This window comes from Vanellus vanellus (assembly GCF_965231255.1).
Source record: "Vanellus vanellus genome assembly, chromosome: 1".
Classification (NCBI taxonomy): domain Eukaryota; kingdom Metazoa; phylum Chordata; class Aves; order Charadriiformes; family Charadriidae; genus Vanellus; species Vanellus vanellus.
Genome location: NC_138905.1, coordinates 56,416,067 through 56,437,986, shown reverse-complemented (window position 1 = coordinate 56,437,986; position 21,920 = coordinate 56,416,067). Strand labels below are relative to the sequence as shown.

The following is a 21,920-nucleotide window of genomic DNA, read 5'->3' as shown; positions in this document are numbered from 1 at the left end:
CCGCGCGCCGGAGGTGTGAAAGGGGCGGCGTGACGCCATCGGGGCGCGACTTCATCTTTGTCAGTGAACAAAATGGCGCCGTACTGCGTCCTGGCGGCTCGGCTGCGGGTGAGCGGGGCAGTGGTGGGCGTTGATGGTGCTGGTGGCGGCGGGCGGGAGCCGCGGCGGGGCGAGGACCGTTACCCGCCGGGCGGGCGGGCGCGCGCGCGCAATCGCCGGGCCGGGCCGGGCCGGGCCGTCCCCGCCTGTCCCCGCCTCCGCGTGTAGGTCAACGTGTCCCCGGCGCGGCCCAGCGCCCCGTTTCCATGGCGATGGTGGGGAGGCCGCGGCGGCGGCAGCGCGGCCGCTTCCCGAGCCCCGGGGCAGAGCGGCTCCCGCCGCCGGGCCCGGCTGTCCCTCAAGGTGAGGGCAAGGTGAACGGGGCGGTGGGGACGCGGCCTGGCCCCGCCGCCTCCCCCGTCCTGGCCGGACCCTGCCTGGGCGGGCCGGGGTCGCTGTCAAACCCCGGGTCCGGCGGGGCGCCCGACGGGGCGGTGAGGCTGAGGGCATGGGCCTTAACGGCGAAATAAAAAGCCTTTCCCGGGGGCGTGCTTGTCTCTTCCTCTCGGCTTCTGTTTCTTCCTCTTATCAGCTACAGCAGCACAAGGTGACTCCTCGTTGTGCAACTGAGTGTAAAGGCTCTCTATCTTTTGGTGACTTTGTTTCAAAAGTCCTGCTTTTAATAAAAACCGGGCCCCTTGGGTGGAACAGATGCCAAAGTCTATAGTATAAATGGGATCTAGGAAGAGCGAAAAAGAGTCTGGACAGGCGCATAAACCGCCTTTTCTTTCCAAGGTAGTGGTAGCGATTCTCACAGTCTTGCCTGTTGTGACCTCTAAAAATCATATCTGCCTGTAATGTGAACTCACCACAGAGATTCTCTTACTTGAGACATAATTGTGTTTAATGTGTACTCAATAGTAAAGATTTAATGATTTTTTTAAAGCCTGGAAGGCAAATAGCAGGATGCAATTTTCCTTTTTTTAGGGCTGCTAACAGGTATAAAGAAGGCTGTGCTCCCTTTAATAAAGCATGTGATGAAGTCAGGCAATTTAACTTCTCAGTTTGCCATTTGTGACCTTGGCCCTTTTCTTAGGGAGCTGAAATAAGAACACGGCTTCTAGGATTCTGAAAGTACTTTGTGAAGCTTAATTTGTGTTTTATATCACTTCTTTACTTTAGAGGTAGGTGTTTTAGTCAGGCATAGCTTTTTTTAATTAAGCAAAAGTTACAGAATAGCACTGTTTTAATTAGCTTGGTATATTCCTTTTTAATTGTTAAATAGTTTTTGAATTTGTACTTTGAACAGAAATGACTACTCATAAAATGAAGGCAAGTTCTTTTAGGTTAATGAATTGATTCTCATTTTGTGGTGTGACATCACATGAGAAAAAGCAGTCATTTGCTAAAATTAATATTGTATAATGTGAAACAGGTGGTTCTAGCATAGTGAATACAGGGAATTTAGTATTCTGGGAGGCTGTCTTCTATTATCAGGCTCAAGGTACTTGTTTTTTTTTCCCCTGTGAAGGACTAGATTTGTGATGGTAATCAAATATGCTTCTAGGTGATCTCTTTAGGAGGCGATTTTTTTTTTTTTTTTTTGCATGTGTAGCAGCCTAGATATTAACAATACATGGATCACCTTGCCAGTTGGTGTGATGGTGCCAGCATTGAGCATGGCATATGTTATCAACATTGCTTCTACTCATTTCCTGTCCTAGAACTGTTTTGGAATTTGAACTGTGGAGGAAGCCTACCTCTGTGGGAAATGAATTGGAATTAGGCTGGTTTGGGCTGGCTGTCCTGTTTAAAGTACAATTCTTCCATTAGCCTCAAAGGGTCAAGTTCTTTTTCAGGCCTCTCTGAGAGATGCTTTTAGTAGCATCCCATTTCTTGAGCCATGTTTGCTAACGATTGACTGAAAGAGTAGTACTGTAAAACTCTAAACCATCTGAAGTATCAGGGTTTTATTGAAGACCGTGGAGGTAAGAGCTGAAATTGCACATGGGAAGCTTTGTGTGTGCTGGCAAAATGCAGTGTTGCCTAGAGCTAAACTGATCTTCAGAACACTAATTTTGGTTGCTCTTTGGAGGTGGGCCTAGAAAATTAGACTGCATTTACAATTTGATTATACCACACTGCTTTTTTTAGGCTGAATCGTGGTGAGCGTTGGAAACTTGGCCAGTGCTCTTAGATCTGTAGGGATGAGGAAAGGTGCCTTCTAAAAGTCTTATTAGACAAAAATGATTCTTTAGTCTTCTGAAACTGATTGGCCTTGGTGATTGTTTTTCCCCAGTCTTACTGGCCATCTCAGAACCAGACCTTCAGTTTTCCAGACTTCTCTCTGTGTCCAGACAGGATCTTTTACCTCAGACATGCTCATTTCTTTCCTTTCCAACTTCTAGTAGCCTGAAGGTGTGGTCAAGCAGGAGTCAACTACTTTGTATTGCTACTTCTGTGATTATCATTTGAATATTTATATCGTATTTGAAAAAAAAATACATTTCATTGTGCCATTTCATAAGGTAGAAAGATGGTAGAAATGTATGTTCAAACTGAAAAGATTTTATCTGAAAAGTTTCTTTGCGCCTCTCTTTGGAGGGCCCTGCTTCAGATTTTTATCATAATCAGCTTTGGTCCCAGGCAAGACTAGAATGCTATGAAGCCTCTGCCATTACTTGAATTTGCAAATCTGTTCTTCTGTACTCTGAATTATGGTGCTATTTAGCTTTCAGTTTACTGGGTGACAAGGAAGAACTCCATTAATCGGTTGTGTTGCAGGATTAGATTTTTTTGGGGAAAGAAGGAAATACTGTATTAAACCAAAATACCTTTCCTGATCTGGGGAAGAGATGATTTTTCCATGAACATTGATGAAATCACTCAGTGTTTTTTCCAGCCACTCCAGCAGTTGGAGACTTTCACAAGATAATGGATACCTTGTGAGGAGAAAAAAAAAAAATAGGCAGACCAAACACAGAAATTACTTGGCTACTTGGTAAAGAGCAGCTTATGTTTGTTAAACAATGAAAAGCTGGGTGGTGTTTGGTTTGGTTTGTGGTTGGTTTTTTTTTTTGCCGGTGGAGGAAGGAAAAGTCTCACCTCTGACACCTGTGGTACCTTCTGGAAGTTCTAAACTAAAGTGCAGCACAGTGAAATTTGATGACTGGATTTCATTTGCACTCCTAGAGGAGCAATGCCCTCTCTTCTACCGCCATGTTCACTTACTTCAGATTTTTTTTTTAATGACAACGGTGCGCAGCTGCTGTAGGTCTGTATTGCTCCTACTGAAAGCTGTATATCTAATAGCTTAGGATTGTTCGGTAAAAAAGCAAACTACACCCTTATTGCTAGTGTGCTGGTTATTATGGTGTTGCTTAGATTTCCCAAACTTTTTTTTGTGTAAGATACTAACAAATGCTATCAAAAGGACAATAAAACAAGAGATTTGGATAAAAATTAATGATGTCATCTCATTGATCGTGATTATTTCGGCTAATGTTTTCAATGCTGGTAACAAGAAAACTGGCGAAACCTGTTCCCAAGTAAAAAGTAAAAAATGCTTGAATGGATCTAAAGAATTGACCAGCATTTTTGATAGCACAAAACCAGTGGCTGGTACTGTGATTGTGTTCTGTGCAAGGAATATTTGCTGATTTACAGTCATACATACAAAATTATATTTAGTGCAGTACTGCTATGTTTATTAACCTGTATTTATCAAAACCTTGTAACACTAGAGGATGAATAGAAAGAACAAGATTAAGATTAAAGTGTAATACTGGAGCAAAAAGAACTCTGAACTCGTCTTCAGTCTGTTTCCAGACTTCTAGTGCCAATGACTGAGACTTTCAAAGGGTGTAGGAAATGCATATGCCAAATCCTTGGAAGTTTTTATGGAGGCTGCCCTCTGACTCAGTTTTCAAAGCTGCATGAAAGCCCTTTAACCTGGGCACTGACCTGCCTTTTCTAGGTCAGGTGCTGTAAAGGTGCCTCACCATAGCCTGTTCTTCTCCCTTATTCCAGGCAACTGTTTCCCTATGGAGGCTGCCAAACAAAATTTGTTTGGTGGTTTGTTTTTTGTTGTTTTTTTTTTTTTTTGTAATAGCATTTTCTGCTGATGTGTTCAGCCCGCAGTATAGTTGATCTGTCCTGCTGTTAACTCACCTGTGGGGCAAGTGCAAGGTTGTTCTTAGGGGAAAGGTGAAGATGCCTCTGAGAGGGAAGATAAATGGCATGTGGAGCTGCACAGCCACGTTGGCGAAGCTCGCGTTTGTTCCACAACTTGCCTCTCTCCTGCTCTGTGTTCTATCATAGACCAGGCATGTACATTGAAGTCACTCTAGCTACCATTGAAACACAGCTTACCTTATGTGAAAATATAAGTTTTTTAATGGTATGCAAGGACCCTGTATAGGGAACTTACTACGTGATGGTGGAACAGATGGGTATCTACTCAGTCCCATGCTGTGTCACCTGCCAGTCCTTCACTATAAACTCAATACCAGTGAGCAAATACAAAGCTAGGGTTAGCTTGCTTTGGAAACTGCATAGGTTCTTCTCCACCATAGCTGTAATATGTCAGGAGTATAGCAAACTGGTGTTTGCTTAAGAATTATTTCATCATTGCCTGAAAGCAGATTTCTCACTGAAAGTGTAAGGCATCTGATGCTATAAATTGAAATGTAAAATAATTTGGTAAATGCTACCCTGGTAGCTCTGGGTAACCTGGTGTCTCACTGTTTAACATAATACACAGTATTGTATGATCAAATGTTCATTGGGTGCCTTTAAAAACCTTTGCAATTTTTCTATTTCTCAGCTTGTAAAAACCCAGGACTAACAATTGAAAAGCGGTTGGTTTATTGATATGTTATAGGAATTCTCTCTGCAAGGTTCCCAGTGTTAATACTCTGCTTTTTCCAGCATGCCTTGAATAGTGGGATACGACGCTACCATGTTGCTCCTGTCCTGTGCCAGCGGGCCAAGGTGGCCATGAGCCACTTTGAGCCTAATGAACACATAAATTATGAAAAGCTGGAGAAGAACATCAACATTGTCCGTAAGAGGTAAGAGTGGAGGAGGTGAGGGGTCAATGTGCAGAATTTAGCTCTGCAGTGACGTGAGAGGAGGAAGAAAATGTCATGGCGCCCTGGCATAGGGAATATTTACTAGGGAGAGGAGCTTTGAGCAGTGGCAGTTGCAAATGTAGTGAAATATGAGTTGTAGTGTCTCCACGGAGTGGTGGGGCACTGTGGGAAGGGCTGAAGTTTACAGTGAAGCACTGGAACATGCAGAGAACCAGGCCAGTGCAGAGGAGGTGCTGGAAAAGGGCTCTGTCCTCTTTGTTTAATGCCGTCTTTGAGGAGCTTTCATATTGGCCCATGCTCCTTTCTGGGGAAGCAGCATGTGGGCAGTGGTCATTATAGGCTAATGCTCCTCTGCGCTGTGTTAAGACAGTGAATGTTCTCCTGTGTTCCACTGTAGGCGTTAGGCACAGAAAGGAGGGCTAGGAATTCATAGCACGTGTAAACGTAGTGACCTTAATCTGCTGATAGAGGCTTGTGTGGCTGCTAAGTTGTCATTCCTGCTCCATTTACCTCAGCAGTGGTTTGTATGGCATGTCCTTCAGTCTTTGCATCCTTTGTTAAATGCGGTAGCTCTCATTTCAAGTCATTGTGTCTACTTAGTTATTTCTCAGAAGATCTCAACACTGACATAAATAGGTTCCTCAACTGATACAGCTGCAAGATGAAAGGTCTGAGGTCATGAAACTCCGCTTAGCTGTACTTGCTTGCTGTGGGATCTGGTATTTGTGAATTGAGTCTGATCTCTGTCTCGCCTCCACATTTGCCGTCCTAAGTTACGAGTCAAGAAATGAGCAGACTCAATGTTTCTTTTACTGTGTAGGAAGATTATAAAAAATTATAAAGTGACATCGATCCATATACTTTTGAACTTTCTGGCCTGAGCCCTTGTTTTAGCCAGCTGCCAGTTGGTATTTTAGTGCTGTAAGAAGACCATGCAGGTTTCTGTGTGTTAATAGGTCTTAACAGCCTGAGTGGTATAGGGAAGCGTTCTGTTACATGCTTAAAAGGGCAAATGTTGAAGTACACAAGATGCAGATACTAAAATTCTTCTCCCCAGGCTTGACCGTCCCCTGACCTTGTCTGAGAAGATTGTATATGGACACCTGGATGACCCAGCAAAACAGGAGATTGAGCGAGGCAAGACCTATCTGCGCTTACGGCCAGATCGCGTGGCAATGCAGGATGCCACTGCTCAGATGGCAATGCTACAGTTCATCAGCAGTGGGCTGCCAAAAGTGGCTGTGCCTTCCACCATCCACTGTGATCACCTCATCGAAGCCCAGTCAGGTGGTGAAAAGGATCTTCGAAGAGCCAAGGTCACTGTTGCAGAGACTTAATTTCTGTCTGTTTGAAAGTCTCTTTCCAGTCGAAGGAAGAGATTTTTTTTATTACCCCCCACCCCCAGAAAGACAGCCATGAATTGGATATAGTAACAGATTGCCTGTGGTGGTCAGCTCTGTAGACAGGTCAGATGCAGCAAAGAAACAGTAAATGGATCTTTCAGAGTTTTTCAACTGAGATTCATCCATTACATGGTTTAAAGGACCACGAGTTTAGGAAAAGCTAGTCTTAATAGTTAATGATGGAAGCCCAGATCATATGCGTGTTCTGGAGAGTGATAAGATATTTTGGGAAGAGAAAAAAATCTATTTCAAAGGGGGGGAAAAAAGCAAGATGGGTTACTCTAGAGACTTATGTTCTTTATGCTGCAATATGGCAGTGTGAAAAGCTTTCTTAACTTGTGTCTGCATTGTGCTGGTGTAGCCTGGGCTGGGAGGAAGGGGGGGGAGTGAATAACTACTTTCATTTCCCAAACCATTTGCTAGCGATTGGCTGAGGAACACTAACTGAAGCATATGCAGCTTTCAGGGTGAGCAAGGCTAGGTATGAATGTGTATAGAAGCATGGAGGATGTAATTTTTTATTTGGGAATTTCAATGTGGTGTTTGTCTAACTGCTGATTCACTGCCTTTTTAAAATTTCCCGCTCACTGTTTTACTGCGTATTCCTCTGTAGGGGCTTCTGTTAAATATAGACACATTCACCTCTGTCCTACATACCACAATGCATCTGCCAAGGAAGAACATGCTCTTAGCGTAGCAGGGAGGTGGGGGAAATCTTGTTACTCCAAGTGGACCTAGCCAAAGTCCACTGTCAGAGCCAGGAGAAATTGTGCCTTAGATGTTGATACCAAAATTTTCACACAGTAAACAGGTTGGGAGGGTTGTGGGGGGGTGTCGGCTGCTTTTTAAGATTTCAGTCTATATCTGTTCTCAGAAACTCCTGATGTTGAAGTAACTGCATCTGTGGCTTCCTCTTTCAGGCCACAGTAAAGCAACTTATACTACTCAGGAGTGAATTTGGGGAGTTCTTGGTCTGGTTATCTCAGTCCTAAGTTGTGCCCAAGTTGTAGAATTAAGAATTTGGGACTACTAAATAAGATGGTTTCTGTTCTTCCCTTCACCTCCTGTTTTTCCCCTTTCCTCTATTCCTGCATTTGTTTTCTGTAGTGTAATTATATTCTGCTGCAGCCCTGAGCTGAGCAGAGTGCCTCCTTTGCCATCCGCTCTGAGCAGAGCAAGTAAAGGTCCTGCCTTCTTCTGACTGGGTTCTGCTTCTGCTCCTGCCAGTTGGCACACAATGAATGCTGGCAGGCCAGAGAGTGGTTTGGATCTGCTCCTGGCACATCAGCATGCTTTACTGGGGGAAGGATGCACAAACAGAGTGAAGTGACCCGACTCCCAGTGGAAAATGAGGCTTAAAGAACTGCTGCTGCCTCATGGGAAACTTCAGCAAATGTGTGCTGAGACAATTCTTCCATTATCTCTGTTTTCCCCTTTCTCTTTATTCTGAAGCGTAGCTGCATGAGAACAGTTTAAAGAAACTCTCTCCTCCTAGCGCTTATCTTATCTACTTTGCCATTCCTTTGCCAACAACTATCAGGACATAATAGTGTTATGCTTCCTTGGCAACCGTGGTTATTCTTACAAGCAATTTTCACGGTGTGACCTACACCAATAGCAGTGATAATGCAGCAAGAAAGGCAGCATTGTGTGAGTCTTAAACAGGGGACTTCGTAGATTGAGAAATGACACCCACCAGCTCCTCTGGCAGCAAGTAACTTCCAGTTCCATTTCTTAATCTGTAAAAATAAAGCCAAAATGCTTATCTAGGGGATTTGAAATGCTTGCAAAGCATCTGTAAAGCAAAAGGAACAGCTGGTAGAGAAGGAAGGAGGGGCTAGAAGAAGAGAGGGAAACAGGTTAAAAAAAAACCCAAACACCTGAGAATACAAGAAATGAGCAGAGCATTTTAAATGCTTTATTGGCAGGGTTTTCCTTTAATTGTGCTATTTCCCTTGTGCTGTTTGGAATTGGAAAATAAAAAAGATGCTTTGGTAGAGCTACAAGTTGGATGAAATTAAATGGCCTGTTACAACTGACTGGCAAACAGTCCCTTTTGGTTTTGAGAGTGGTGTGCACCTCCCTCTAGCTGTTACAAAATTGTGGAGTAAACTGGACAGGCATGGGAGGGAAGGGAATGTGTTTGAATGAGCTCTTGATGTATGGAAGAACAAAATGTGTTACTTATGCTATGCATTTCCCCGTGTGAACAGGACATAAACCAGGAGGTGTACAACTTTCTAGCAACAGCTGGTGCCAAGTACGGAGTAGGATTCTGGAAACCTGGGTCAGGAATCATTCACCAGGTAAAGTGTGTGTATGTGTTTGCAATCTTTGAACATGCAGTGGCTCTTTTACCTTATGGTGAAGAGAGAGCTCAAGTGCAAACCCGTAGAGAATGTCACCAGCTTAGGGAAACAACTTGCTTTCCTTGAGGCGGGTGAGGTTTCTTACTTGCTCTCTCTGTTATCTTGACAACAGTGTTTTTTCTTAAAGGTTATTTTGGACAAACTGTAACCTGATGCGTGATTAGGTAGTGCCAACAGCATGCCATGTGAATCACAGAAGCTTGAAATATCTTAACTGCTTGTGGGCTGGCTCTTCTTGGTACGATTGGGACAGTAAGGTGATGCCATGGGCTAATGTGAATTGCTTTTGATGGTAAGGAAAGCAGTTTTGGGAACATACTTTTTTTTAGGTTTATTTTGTATGCATTTGGTTCCGTAAAAAACCCAGGAGCATATATGAAGACACCAAACAGAGCAGCTTGCTTTAAGTACTCAAGAATGGCCACACATAACAAGTTGCTCTGTGAATTTGAATAAAATGCAAAACAGTTTCCAACAGTTTCCAAGTCTGAGATTCTCTTGTTATAGCACTTGCATCTTAAACAAATATGACTTTCCCAAGACAACTTACCATTTAATGAGGCCTTTTGGTTTTTAAAACCAGCACCTCTGGCAGGATTTCCCGAACTTGCTCTTGGTTGATTTGCTTTGTGGGTCCAGCAGACATTTTTCATTGTTCCTCTGAGTCGCAGGCAGTAAAAATTGAAGTGGGAGCAAAAGGAGCGGAGAGGAGAATGGGTGACTGGTAAGCATCCTGTCAGCAGGGAACTTGTGACTAGGTACAGTCAAGAGCTCCCTGCTATGTTTTCTTAGCTACAAAATGAGTTACTAAGGTTACCTTAGCTTGGTGTGACGCAACAGAGAAAGGGAATAGAACGGGTGAACTCTCCAAAAGGTTATGGGAACACCTCAGGTCATTTCTGCTCTGAAACCACTCGTAACATCTGTCATGTGGCAACATAGCTCCATGCCGTGGTTACCAGCTTTCTTGTGGCTGAGTTTCTCTGACTGGAGAAAATTGGTCATGTTGTATAGCTTCAGAGTCCAGCTCTGGCAAAGTGACCTTTCTCACACAAGTACATTTATGTGAGCTAAAAGCAAATAAAGCTGAAAGTGCTAGAAGCAAAGCCTTGGTCTTGTCAATAAAGGGCCACCTTAGTTCTGTCCAAGCTGTTCTGTGATGCATGTGCTGTGAGTTCTGTGCTTCCCAGAAGGGCTGTCCATAATGTTGATATGGCACATATGCAGTGAAAAGTTCATTAGCTTGAGTTCTCAACTGTGTTGCTACTGTAGAAAACTCATCATTTTTCATTAAATAACTGTTTCATGGATTTGTTAATAGTTGAAGAGTCTTATGTGGAATCAATAGTAGCAATAAGGGAAGGGCAGCCTCTTGGTGTATTTGTGAGGGATTCTTCTATGGGAGTAATTTTTAGCTGGCAGCATGGATTGGAGGAGCCTGTTTGTATTCTACTGTGACAGGACAATAAAGACTATGAAAGGTCTTGCTAGCATTGGATAGGTGAACTGACTTGCTCAGCAGTTGATTAAGTGTGCGGAGACTGAGGAACAGACTCTTGAGCCCTAACAAAGGTGGCACCTTAGCAAAAGTCTAAATTGGAAGGAAGGAGTCTTCCAGTGAAAAAATTGAGACAACTTTCTAAGTTTTCTGACTGTCCTGGTATAAGCAAGGATCCTGGGACTTAGACTTGGTATCTCATTCTGTTATTACATTCTCCACAAGGGGAGAAGTAAATTTCAGAAGTGAATTTCCAATCCAAACCAAATTCAATTATTTTCTTGCTACTGAAATCTGCAAATACAAACTGATCTAAATTCTTGTTTTCTTTCTTGCTGTCTTTCCCCCTTCTTTCCCACCAAACCAGCAAGCAAACAATCCATTTTTGTTTTCAGATCATTCTGGAGAACTACTCCTACCCTGGGGTTATGCTGATTGGTACAGATTCACACACCCCCAACGGAGGTGGCTTGGGAGGAATCTGCATTGGTGTGGGTGGAGCTGATGCCGTAGATGTCATGGCAGGAATCCCTTGGGAGCTCAAATGCCCAAAGGTAGGAGCAGAACAAATACTTATCTTCTATGTGAAGGGCGAGATACAAGATGTATAAGAAACATTGATTTTTCAGGCACTATATACCATTACAGTCTTGTTTGTAATCACACACTGGCTCAAACAGCTGGTCTATGATTCATTGGTAGTTCTGAGTTTCCATTTCCAGCCTTTTTATTCGGGGACTGAGAGTGATAGGTGGGGAATGACCTCCCTTCAGTTGGCCCTGTCAGTGGTTTCAGCCCTTGTGCACATGTTCTGATGCTTCAGGATTTTCTCCTTTTTGGTATTGTGACCACCCAGATTCTTAAGAAAAAATCCAAGGAATTGTTTTCACTGCTGAAAGGAAGTGGTGTCAGTATTAATTTTTTTTTTTTTTCCCATTAATGTTGCTCAGGTTATTGGTGTAAAACTGACTGGCAAGCTTTCAGGCTGGAGTTCTCCTAAAGATGTGATCCTAAAAGTGGCTGGCATCCTCACTGTCAAGGGTGGGACAGGTGCCATCATCGAATACCACGGGCCTGGTGTGGATTCAATCTCTTGCACTGGTAAGACAACGCAGATCTCTTATCTGAGCAGATTGCTGTTGGAGCTGAGTGTTGAGTTGTCTGTAGAAGCTGGGAAGGGAATCAGGCAAGAAGTACTAAATGTTCTCCCTTAGCCTGGCCAGGCGATTACTACACAGCAAACTGGGATAGTGGGTGAAAGTGGTGTAACAAGATAGCACTCCCTCTTGGTGAAAAAGTGACCTCTCTCCATTAAATCTTCTTGTGACTTTGAGAACGCTGAGTGGTTAATTGTGAAGAATCCTGTAAGATGGTGCATCAAGATAAGAGTAAGGGTGGAGGTATTCCGGTGTATGCTTAGAGGGTGGAGATGTCAGAGATAAAGGATGACATTTTCATTTCAGCCTAAAATAGGCTGTGGATAGAGGAGAGAAACAGGTTGAAGGGGGTACATGTGTGACAGCTGCTAAAGAAAAACCTTTTAGAAAAGCAGGGCAGAGGGGAGACCAGAAAGCAGCAGTCTGTAACATGCAGTCTTACAGTAGCTAATTGTGGCACTTGGGTGCTGAATTTGAACAAGCAAAAATTGCAGTTGTCTGTAATGGTGCTAGTTAGGACCAAATTATGAGAAGTGTCCCTTCCTTTGGCTTGAAGTACAGCCTTCAAGCTGGACTTCTCCTCTCCATTTGCATGGCTTGGCTACAACTGGGAATATTTGCTTTTAAAAACTGAGAGCAATTTGAGATTATTCTTCTGTGAAATCAGAGGAACTTGACCTGTGATATCTGCTTCTAGTTCATTAAATGTAAACCAGCAGCTTCTACAACTTCATTGCTGTGTCCTTGAAAGGCATGGGTGATCACAGAGCCATGAGCAAATGTGGGTTTTTTTTATTGTGTTCCATCACTGAAAGCTTTTTATTCAACCCATTAAATTTCTCACAATTTTCTGGCTTTTCCAGTAAAGATAAATGAAATAGTAGGGAGGGACAGGACACTCACTGCAGGTAGCAGAGCCGCTGCTCACTGCTGTAAATATATTTGGTGCTCAGTGCAGACAGGGGGTTCCCTGTCATCCCTTCCAGTATCTGCAAGAATCAGTGTAGCTTTCAGCTCCTTCCTTGCAGAAAAGTCTGGTTGCAGGCACTGTATTGATCAGAAAAGTTAAGGGCTGAGCCAGCCATTACGTAGTCAGTGTGTCCTCTCTGCTGTGGAATTTGGTTTCTGTGGCTTTGCTGTCTTTTCCATGTCTTTTCCACTTTTGGAGAATTGGATGCGCTTGGACTTTCTCATTCACCCTATGGTCTCTTCTCCCACACCTTCTCTAGGAATGGCAACAATCTGTAACATGGGGGCTGAAATCGGAGCTACCACATCGGTCTTCCCTTACAACGCACGGATGAAGAAATACTTGGGCAAGACTGGGCGAGCTGGTAAGAGGGTTTAGGGGTTGAAGTGGGTAAGAGCGTGGGTTCAAGTGAAGGTGTATTCTGGGAGCGGCATCTTCTTACAGTGGTGTCTGATGTGGCTTCTGACCTTGCATGGTCCCACAGGTCATCTGATACAAGCAGGTAGTCTATAGATGAAGTGGCTGGGGAAGTATATGGTGGACCCCCTGTGTTCAGCTATTCCAAGCTTTTTCTTTTCCTCATATTTGCTGCACTTTTCAGATCTCCCTCCTTTCTTATTCCAGACATAGCTGCACTGGCGGATGAATTCCAACAACACTTGGTACCGGATTCTGGTTGTCAGTATGACCAGGTGATAGAAATCAACCTTAGTGAGGTAAGGCTTCCTTCCTGCTTGCCATCTTGGATGTTGTGATGTGACTCCGCTTTGTGTCAGTGAGAACCAAGCTGGGAGGTTGATGCAACACCCCTGGTGCTGTGCTAGAACATATGAAAAACACTCAGGTCTGCTTCACTGACCGCTCCTGCTCTGGTGTTCATGTAGGAGAATCCTATTTAAACAGCTTCCAGATAGAGCTATGAAAGGAATCTATTTGCTGCTATGTTTTGGGGGTTTTCTTGGCTACTGTAATTTCTGACTTTGTCACTGTTTCTTAAAGCTGAAACCGCATATCAATGGACCTTTCACACCAGACCTGGCGCACCCTGTGTCAGATATTGGTGCTGTGGCAGAAAAGGAGGGCTGGCCTGTTGATATCAGAGTTGGTGGGTATCATTTTCTCTTTCCTCTGTCATCATCTTTGTGGCATAAATGTTGCTGTCTTGGAATAAGCGGTTGGTCACATAGCTTGGGATCTAATCCTTTAATTACTGCTGTATGTCCTTTGACTTTGCTGCAGTGTCATCTGTTCATGGCCATATGAATTTGCTGCGCAGAGTAGTGACTGCCTGGGCCAGGTGTGTGGGATGATATCTGGGATAGTTGGAGGGTTTCTAATCTCAAGAGGCGGACAAGTTTTTTTTTCCTTCTTGGAAACTTTTGAATGATTGGGTTGACAGGAACATTACCTGTTGAAGAGCACCTTTGTTAAAAGTCTGTTGCATGGATTTGTGTGTTGCAAAGATCTGTCAGGAGCATGAGTGTCAGTCATCCTAGCTGTTGGCTGTTGAGCTCTCAGGGTATAGTAAAGTTAGTACTTGCTTTCCTACAGAGCAGGCTTGGATATTTATATACTCATTTGTGGGATGGTAACCTGTTGGCTCGCTTCTCAAGTGTTGCTTATTGCAGGGAATGAAAAGAATGCAAATACATTGTAAAGGCCACATCCCAGGTGGGAAATGTATCATTCAATGGTGTTACAAATAGTAATCAAGAGCAGCTGTAATTGAAAGAGAATTTATTTTTTGCTGGTTAGCACCAGAATGCTGTCAGGATGATACAGTACGTCCTCATGTGGTCTTTGTACTGTAACAAAGGATACTTTCTTTTCATCATTTCCTCCGTTTCTTGCCATCTTGATTTGAAGCCTTTTCTGTCTTTGTGGAACAATACCTCTGAGGTAATTTGCTTAACCAAAGTGCAAGTAGGTGACACATGGCTCTTGTAAAACAATAACCAGACTAGTGACCAGGTAGTGTGTTCTGACTGTGCAACCTCCATAGCTGGATGAGGGATTGCTTGTGACCACAGTGTGTTGCTGGGACGTTTGGCAGTATTAGTTCCTAAAACTGTTTCAGATTCCTTGTCAACAGAAAAGGTGGTTGTCCCTTGTTTCTTCTACTGAGAGATGGGTCAGGGAGAAATTTCCTAGAACCAGGGCTGCAGTAACCACCTCCCTGTTTCTGTCAAACACCACAGGCTTGATTGGCAGCTGCACCAACTCCAGCTATGAGGACATGGGACGTTCTGCAGCAGTGGCAAAACAGGCACTAGCGCATGGATTGAAGTGCAAATCTAAGTTCACAATCACACCAGGCTCAGAGCAGATCCGTGCCACCATTGAAAGAGACGGTTATGTGAGTACGGCTGCTCTTTACACTTCCAAACTGTGTTAAACTCTCTTCCAGACAGTACTTAGGAGTCTGGAGGTAACTAATGAAAACCTCTGAAAGTTTGTCTTCACTTACCACTAGAGATGCAATTACTGATGTAGTAACTAGCCTGCGGGTCCTGCTGTCACCTTGACAGTGTTTTGACCTGATATCTTTACTACCTGGGTGTATAAGAATAGAATTGGAACCGGACAGAGCTGAGACAGTTATCAGGAACTGGGGCCCTGAAGAGATAACAACATGTATAGCAAGGGATGCCTCATGCTCCTGGGATTCTGTGGATGACCATGGCTGCTGAAGGGCTAGCACCCACCTGTAATCCAGTTTTCTCCTTTAAGAACAGTTTAGGATGTGAGCAAGCCCTTTGTTGGAAGGTGGTTCCCATTTTAGACTAAACTTACAGCAAAACATATTTGATTTAAAAGGAGTGTTTCTGTAGAGGAACCATCACCTACTTTCTCCCCTTTTCTGTGCAGAAAATTATGTTTTAATTAGTCCTAAGATTTAGTAAATGTTAGATGCTGTCACAGTGTGGCATGTGGATATGTGCAGCCAGTGTTTAATGCCTCCTCCAGTCAAGTCTGCAGTCATATCTTTCCTTACCAGCTGCCCTCTTAATTGAATTGTTTGCTGAACGGACTGAGTAGACACACACACTTGCCTGCACTTTTCACCAATTCTCTCCTTGCACAGACAGGAAACGTGTAGGATATTAAATCAGACCAGACACTGCCCTTCAGTCAAATATCTGCAACTAGCTGGATTGCTCAGTTTGAAGTAGGTAGAGAATGGGAACATTGTGGCAAGTCATCTTGTGCTCTTCTCCAGTGTTAACTTACAGCTTTACTGGGATCAAATCCCATGTATTTATAAAAGTGCCTCAAAACTTGCAAGTGAAACTAGGAGGGGAATTTTCTCAGGCTTGGTACTTTATGTTAGAAGGCAGGTGTCCTCTTCCCCTGAAAGAGCAACCCCAAAAATGTATTCCAGACTTTCTACTAGTAACAAAGTTGTTCTCTGCCCCTAGGCGCAAATCCTGCGAGATGTTGGAGGGCTGGTTCTTGCCAACGCTTGTGGGCCATGCATTGGCCAGTGGGACAGGTAAAGTGAAAGACAGACCTCACTCTAGCTTTGTATCTTTTAGCTCCTAAAGTGCTCCGTGAAGCCAAATTTGATTGTAAATATAACACACTGGGAATTAAAAATAAACGCTTAAAAAAACGTTGGCCATAGCTGTCTGATATGCACTGGAGGAAAAGAAATGAAAGATTTATATTGAGCCTTTAGATGAATGAAGCGGCAAAATGGCCACAAGTATGGCCACACCTGTAGCCTTCTGACAGTAGGCAAAAAATGTATCTGTGAGAGGGTGGACTAGAGTTTGTATGATCTTTTTAAAATAGGAAAAGTGAATTGGTCCAACTTCAAGCATTGGAGTGGCAGGGAGGAAAATTCCCAATAGAAGAGATGGGAGACATATTCTCATGTGGCTTTGTCATCGCTAATGGTGGGATGTCCAAAGGCAATGTACTTAGTTGATTACTGTTTAGACAGTTCAACAGTGCACAACATAAGCTATAAAAACTACTCCAGGAACCAGTGTCTGGGTTGGTTTTGCACTGCCCTTGGTTTTGAGTCCATGCTTAAGGGAGGAAAACGTGTCCAGGCACCGATTCACGTTTCCAAAAGAGAGCGATTGCTACCAAAACTAAGCTGGGGGATTTTAGCAGTGAGACATCTAGAAGCAATATTCCCTTTGGATTTGAGGACCGTGTTTGTTTCTTTCACAGGAAGGACATCAAGAAAGGAGAGAAAAACACAATAGTTACGTCATACAACCGGAATTTCACAGGTCGCAATGATGCCAATCCAGAGACTCATGCGTTTGTGACCTCTCCGGAGGTAAGAGACAGCCAGAGGGGGGCTGTTCAGGGTGTCTTGGGAGCTAGTTCCTCTGCAAGTGCAGAAGAGACTGGTGTAGCTTGGTTTGTGGCTTGGCTGCTGGCTTTGAGACTGTTAGGCATGGGACTTTCAAATGAAGGCAGGGGGTAGAATATTCCTTTAAATCTGTAATTTTTTCTTTCAGATTGTCACAGCCCTGTCCATTGCTGGCACTCTAAAATTTAACCCTGAGACAGATTACCTGACAGGAGCAGATGGGAAGAAGTTTAAACTAGAAGCACCTGATGCAGATGAGCTGCCCAAGCTGGTAACTGCTGGGTCTGGAGACAGAGGGAGGGGAGGCCTGTCACTAGTGGTATTTTATATGTAGTAAGGGAACTTTCATGCACTGGCCTTAGTGTTAAAGCTAGAATGGGTGTGGTTGCCTATATGGGCTTGTTCTCTTCGTGTGCTGTTGGTGATGGCTGAGGCTGATGATTTTCCTTTCTTCTTTGGAAGGAGTTTGACCCAGGCCAGGACACTTATCAGTACCCTCCCAAGGATGGCAGTGGGCAGCATGTGGATGTGAGCCCCACCAGCCAGCGCCTTCAGCTTCTTGAGCCCTTCGATAAGTGGGATGGCAAGGATCTAGAAGACATGCTGATCCTCATCAAGGTCAGGAGCAAAGCGGGGCAACACCGGCTATGACAGGACTGCTCGAACAGGGGTTTGCACATCAACTGCTAGAAGCTTTGGATGTGCCTTTGAGCTATCTGTGATTCCCTACCCTGCAACCACATTGGTATGGAAAGTGAAGCAAGAATCTTCCTTCCAGATGTTTCCTTCTGAGACTTCTATTATAACTAAGAGACCTTTCTCCTTGGGGCTAGTGGTTAGCTAATACCATGAAAAATGAAGTTTGTTATACCATGTAATACAATCCTACCCATACCATGAAGGCTGCAGAATTTCTCCCATTTATAATCTGCAGCGGAAAGGTGGATGGGTTCTTTAATTAGCGTTTCTAATACCTCACTGTTCTAAGATGCATTTTGTCTTAAATGAGATCATTAGGAACTTATCCATCAGTATGTGTGTTCTCTTCCCATTTTATAGAAAGAGAAATTACTTCACAATAAATGTTGCATTTCAGTCTCTTAATGAAGACATGGGTTTCTCCTCACTGCCTGTGGATGAGTTAACAGGATGAAAACTTCAGTTAATACAGTGATGTGTTTTGCAATGCAATTCCTTAGTAATTGACCTTCAGGAACATTGCTGATTCTCAGTGGCAGAGAGTTGCAGGTATTCCTAAGGGCCATACTGAGCTGTGCCTGAGTTTTTGACACAGATAATTCCTTTGCAAGCACTCTGGGGCTTACCTGTTGGAAGGCCATTATGTCTGGTTGGGAATTCTGTTCTTACAAGCTGAGAAGGCTTATGTGCAGATGGAACGCTTAGAGGAAACACTTGGCATCTTGCTGAACTCCCCCAGCAGGGAGGCTGAGCTGTAGCAGGAAAGACTTAATTGCTTTTTGTACCTGAAGAACCTGGTGCTGAGGGAAGTGAGGGCATGGCAGGAGGTGTCATGGCTAAGCTTATTTTTGTAATTTCCCCTTGGAACGGGGATGTTCTTCCTGCCCAAAACATGCAGAATTACCACTGTGTTCTGCCTTAGAGTGTCTTGATTCTGTAACAGATGCAATTGTCTTGGGTTTGTGCCTTTAAAAATAGATGTGAGGATCCTTCACAATAAAAAGTGCTGAGGAAGGGTCAAGTCACCCATCCATCCTAAGACATTCTTCTCTTTTACTACCCTTTAGGTAAAAGGGAAATGCACCACTGACCATATTTCTGCAGCCGGACCGTGGCTCAAATTCCGTGGCCATCTGGACAATATCTCCAACAACCTGCTCATCGGTGCCATCAACATTGAAAATGGCAAAGCCAACTCTGTGAGGAATGCATTAACTCAGGAGTTTGGGCCAGTCCCAGACACAGCCCGTTACTACAAGGTGAGACTTTCCCCTGACGCATCTATTTTAAGAGGATGTTTACTTGGCACTCTGTGCCAAGACTGAGGATCTTGCCCTCCTGCTCTCAAGTAACAGCAGCTGTGAATTCACTCAGCGATGAGGCTTTTTCTTGGGACTTGCTCTGATGGCAGCTCCTGTAGGAGATTCTCTCCCTGCTGGCTATGGGGAAGAGGGAGGAGGACTGTGTGACCCAGAGGGGACCAGAAATCATAGATGAAAGGGGAAGAACTCCTCTAGACACTGCACACCTTGCAAGGCACGAGTGTCATCAGACTGCAACTAAATCTCGCCTCTTGGAGTGTTTAATCTGTGACTAGTCTAATGTTTAAATAAATTCTGATCTTGTCCCCTTCATTCTTTAACACTTGGCTTAGAACCTCAAGAAATGTCCTTTCACCTTCTGGCCATCTTGATGGTGATCTCAGATTGGTTCTTCCAATAGACAGAAGTTAAAGTTCCCTGTATTGCTTCCAGTAGGGCAGGGATCATGGCTGCTGTGAATGCTGCTCTGGCATAGGACCATGGAAGGGAAAGGTGGCAGTGAGGGTTTGCTCTGGGTCTTGAGGACAATCCTCCTCAGCTCTCGTTAATGAAGGATGGCAGTGCCTAACTGCTGTGAAGCACTTTATTTCTGTTCTTCCTCAGAACCAAAGGGAGCATTCTGGGAGAAGGTGTCATAGCACAGCAATGTCAGTGGTGTAGCACTGAAATTAGATGTGTGAATGAATATTTATTATTAATTCCTCACTTGAGTGACTGAAGAGATGTAAATAATTTTCTTTTGTCACAGAAAATGGGTGTCAAGTGGGCAGTTATTGGGGATGAAAACTATGGTGAGGGATCAAGCCGGGAGCACGCTGCATTGGAGCCACGTCACTTGGGGGGCAGGGTCATCATCACCAAGAGCTTTGCCAGGATCCACGGTGAGTCGTGCTTCCCCTGTGATGTGTGTAAACAGGATGTATTTGGTTTGGGTGGACGCCATGTTCACCTTGCCCTGGGGCTCAACACCTACGGACAGGAACCCTATCTGCTGACAGATCCCATGGCCCCTCTTGTGAGGAATCCTGTTACATACCTAGTTAGATACGCCACAAACAGTGGATATGCTGATTTTGCTACAAAGATAGTGATTGTTGCTGGAATATACTACTCTGAGAAGCACTGGGCAGCCAGAAGGCAATTCTGATCCCCTGCCATGTGTTGTTATAAGCATGCTTGGTGGTTTGTTCTCCACAGAAACCAACCTGAAGAAGCAAGGTCTACTGCCTCTCACTTTTGCTGATCCAGCGGACTACAACAAGATTCATCCTGTAGACAAGCTAAGCATTGTGGGGCTGGCAGACTTCGCACCTGGAAAGGTAACGGGATTTCTTGACATTGCACTCGGGGTGGGGGGGGTGGGGGGGGGGGGGCGGGATGGGGGGGTGAAGGGTGTGGCAGAGATGTGTCACTGACCATGAACAGCGTGGAGCTGTGTGCTCGGGGCCTGAAGCTGTGCAGGTACCCATGGGCAGTGCGGCTTGCTGGCCAGATGAGACACTGGACCAGTGGTCTGGGGGGTTAGAGAGCAAGTCGGAACCAGATTGCATTATTCTGAATTGTTTCAAGAATCCCAGGTACAACGTTCTGAATTCTTGGACTTGTTAACCATGAGTTCTCTTTAGGGAAGGAACTGCATCTTCTATGTTAAGACCCGCCCTGAGCTATAATATTCCATTTTCAACCCTTTAAAAACATTTTGTAATTTTCCTGTGAGAAGCTTCAGTTAACTTGCTTCCTTGAAAGAGAAGAGGGGGGGAAATAAAAACTGTCTTCTTCCTTTAGCCTCTGAAATGCATCATCAAGCATCCCAATGGGAGCCAAGAAACAATCATGCTGAACCACACCTTCAACGAGTCGCAGATAGAGTGGTTCCAGGCTGGCAGTGCCCTGAACAGAATGAAGGAGCTGCAGCAGAAATCAAGCTAAGTGCGCACAATGTCCCCAGCGCACTGGACTCGATTCAGCTTTGGCATTTTCATGAAAGTGCAATTCCATGCCTACTGTTGGAATAAATGTCTGATCAAATGTTAACCATAGCTTCCTTTTTGTTATGGCACTTCCTCTTCACTGACACTATGAAAAGGGAGTGCAGCTAGGCTTACTTTTTGTCTTTTAAATTCCCCAGCTCCTTTTTTCTATTTTGGCTCAATTTCGGTTGTCCCACAGTTATTTATATTTGGAAATAACCGGCTAAGGTGGGTTTGTCTGCTCAGTTGGTTGTTTTCTGCCCATTCACTTTACTGATGGCTAAAGACATAAAATGAAAATAAAGAATGTGACCATCTCTTCTGCCTTGTGTTGTTGTTATATTTATAATCCTGCTCTTCAGCCCCTGCTTCCCCTGTCACTGTTGCTGGGAGGGTGGGAAAGAACTTCTTGGAGACACAAGATGGTACCTGCCTAGTTCTTATTCTGTAAATCATTGCTGTCCGCAAAAACACATGGTAAAAATAGAGCCTTCACAGCTGTCTCGCACTGTCTGTCCCTTAACATTGCCCTAGTGCAGGCTGTACTCACAACTGTCACTGCCTTCCCAACTACATGTCCCAACAGTGACACTACTGCAACAATGACAAACTTCTAAGGAGCAAGTGATTTACATGCTTTCCCAGTGTTGTGCAGTAAACTAGTTCCCTCAAGCACCACTTACCTTCTCCGCAGCAGGAGACTGATGTTGAGGAGCATCTCCTTAGATGCAGCCACCACCTTGCTACACTCCTGGGAGCTCTGACTCTGTAAAAGGCACTTGAGGGCAACAGCTACTTGGAGGTACCTGGAGTGTTTTCTCCCCCTAAGGCACTACCCCAGAACAGGTGCTGTGGAAGCCTCTCTGGCTGTTGAGGCTCTAACTTGCTTCACCCAAATTTCCACCTCTACAAACAGCTGGGGGTGTTTCACAACTGGTTTGTTTCCACCACATCTAGATGATTGCATGTCTGAGCACTACTGCTCTATAGACAGCACTCAGTAAAGCTTATTGTCTACGCAGATGGACCTCAGTTACTATGTGAACCTAAAGAATTCTAAGCTCTCTTTT

At 44.3% G+C, this 21,920-nt stretch overlaps 1 protein-coding gene across 1 annotated transcript; it reads left to right on the top strand.

Moving 5' to 3' along the window:
* The first annotated feature begins 70 nt into the window (after positions 1–70).
* Positions 71–21,167, top strand: ACO2 (aconitase 2). The gene is made up of 18 exons (XM_082493376.1): positions 71–108; positions 4,969–5,111; positions 6,190–6,448; positions 8,749–8,841; positions 10,798–10,956; positions 11,353–11,503; positions 12,789–12,893; positions 13,154–13,245; positions 13,529–13,634; positions 14,728–14,885; positions 15,949–16,022; positions 16,712–16,823; positions 17,008–17,130; positions 17,322–17,477; positions 18,626–18,817; positions 19,629–19,761; positions 20,078–20,199; positions 20,666–21,167. Exons 1-18 carry the CDS (start codon positions 73–75, stop codon positions 20,807–20,809), a joined length of 2,358 nt encoding a protein of 785 aa, XP_082349502.1. The 5' UTR covers positions 71–72; the 3' UTR covers positions 20,810–21,167.
* The last annotated feature ends 753 nt before the right edge of the window (positions 21,168–21,920 follow it).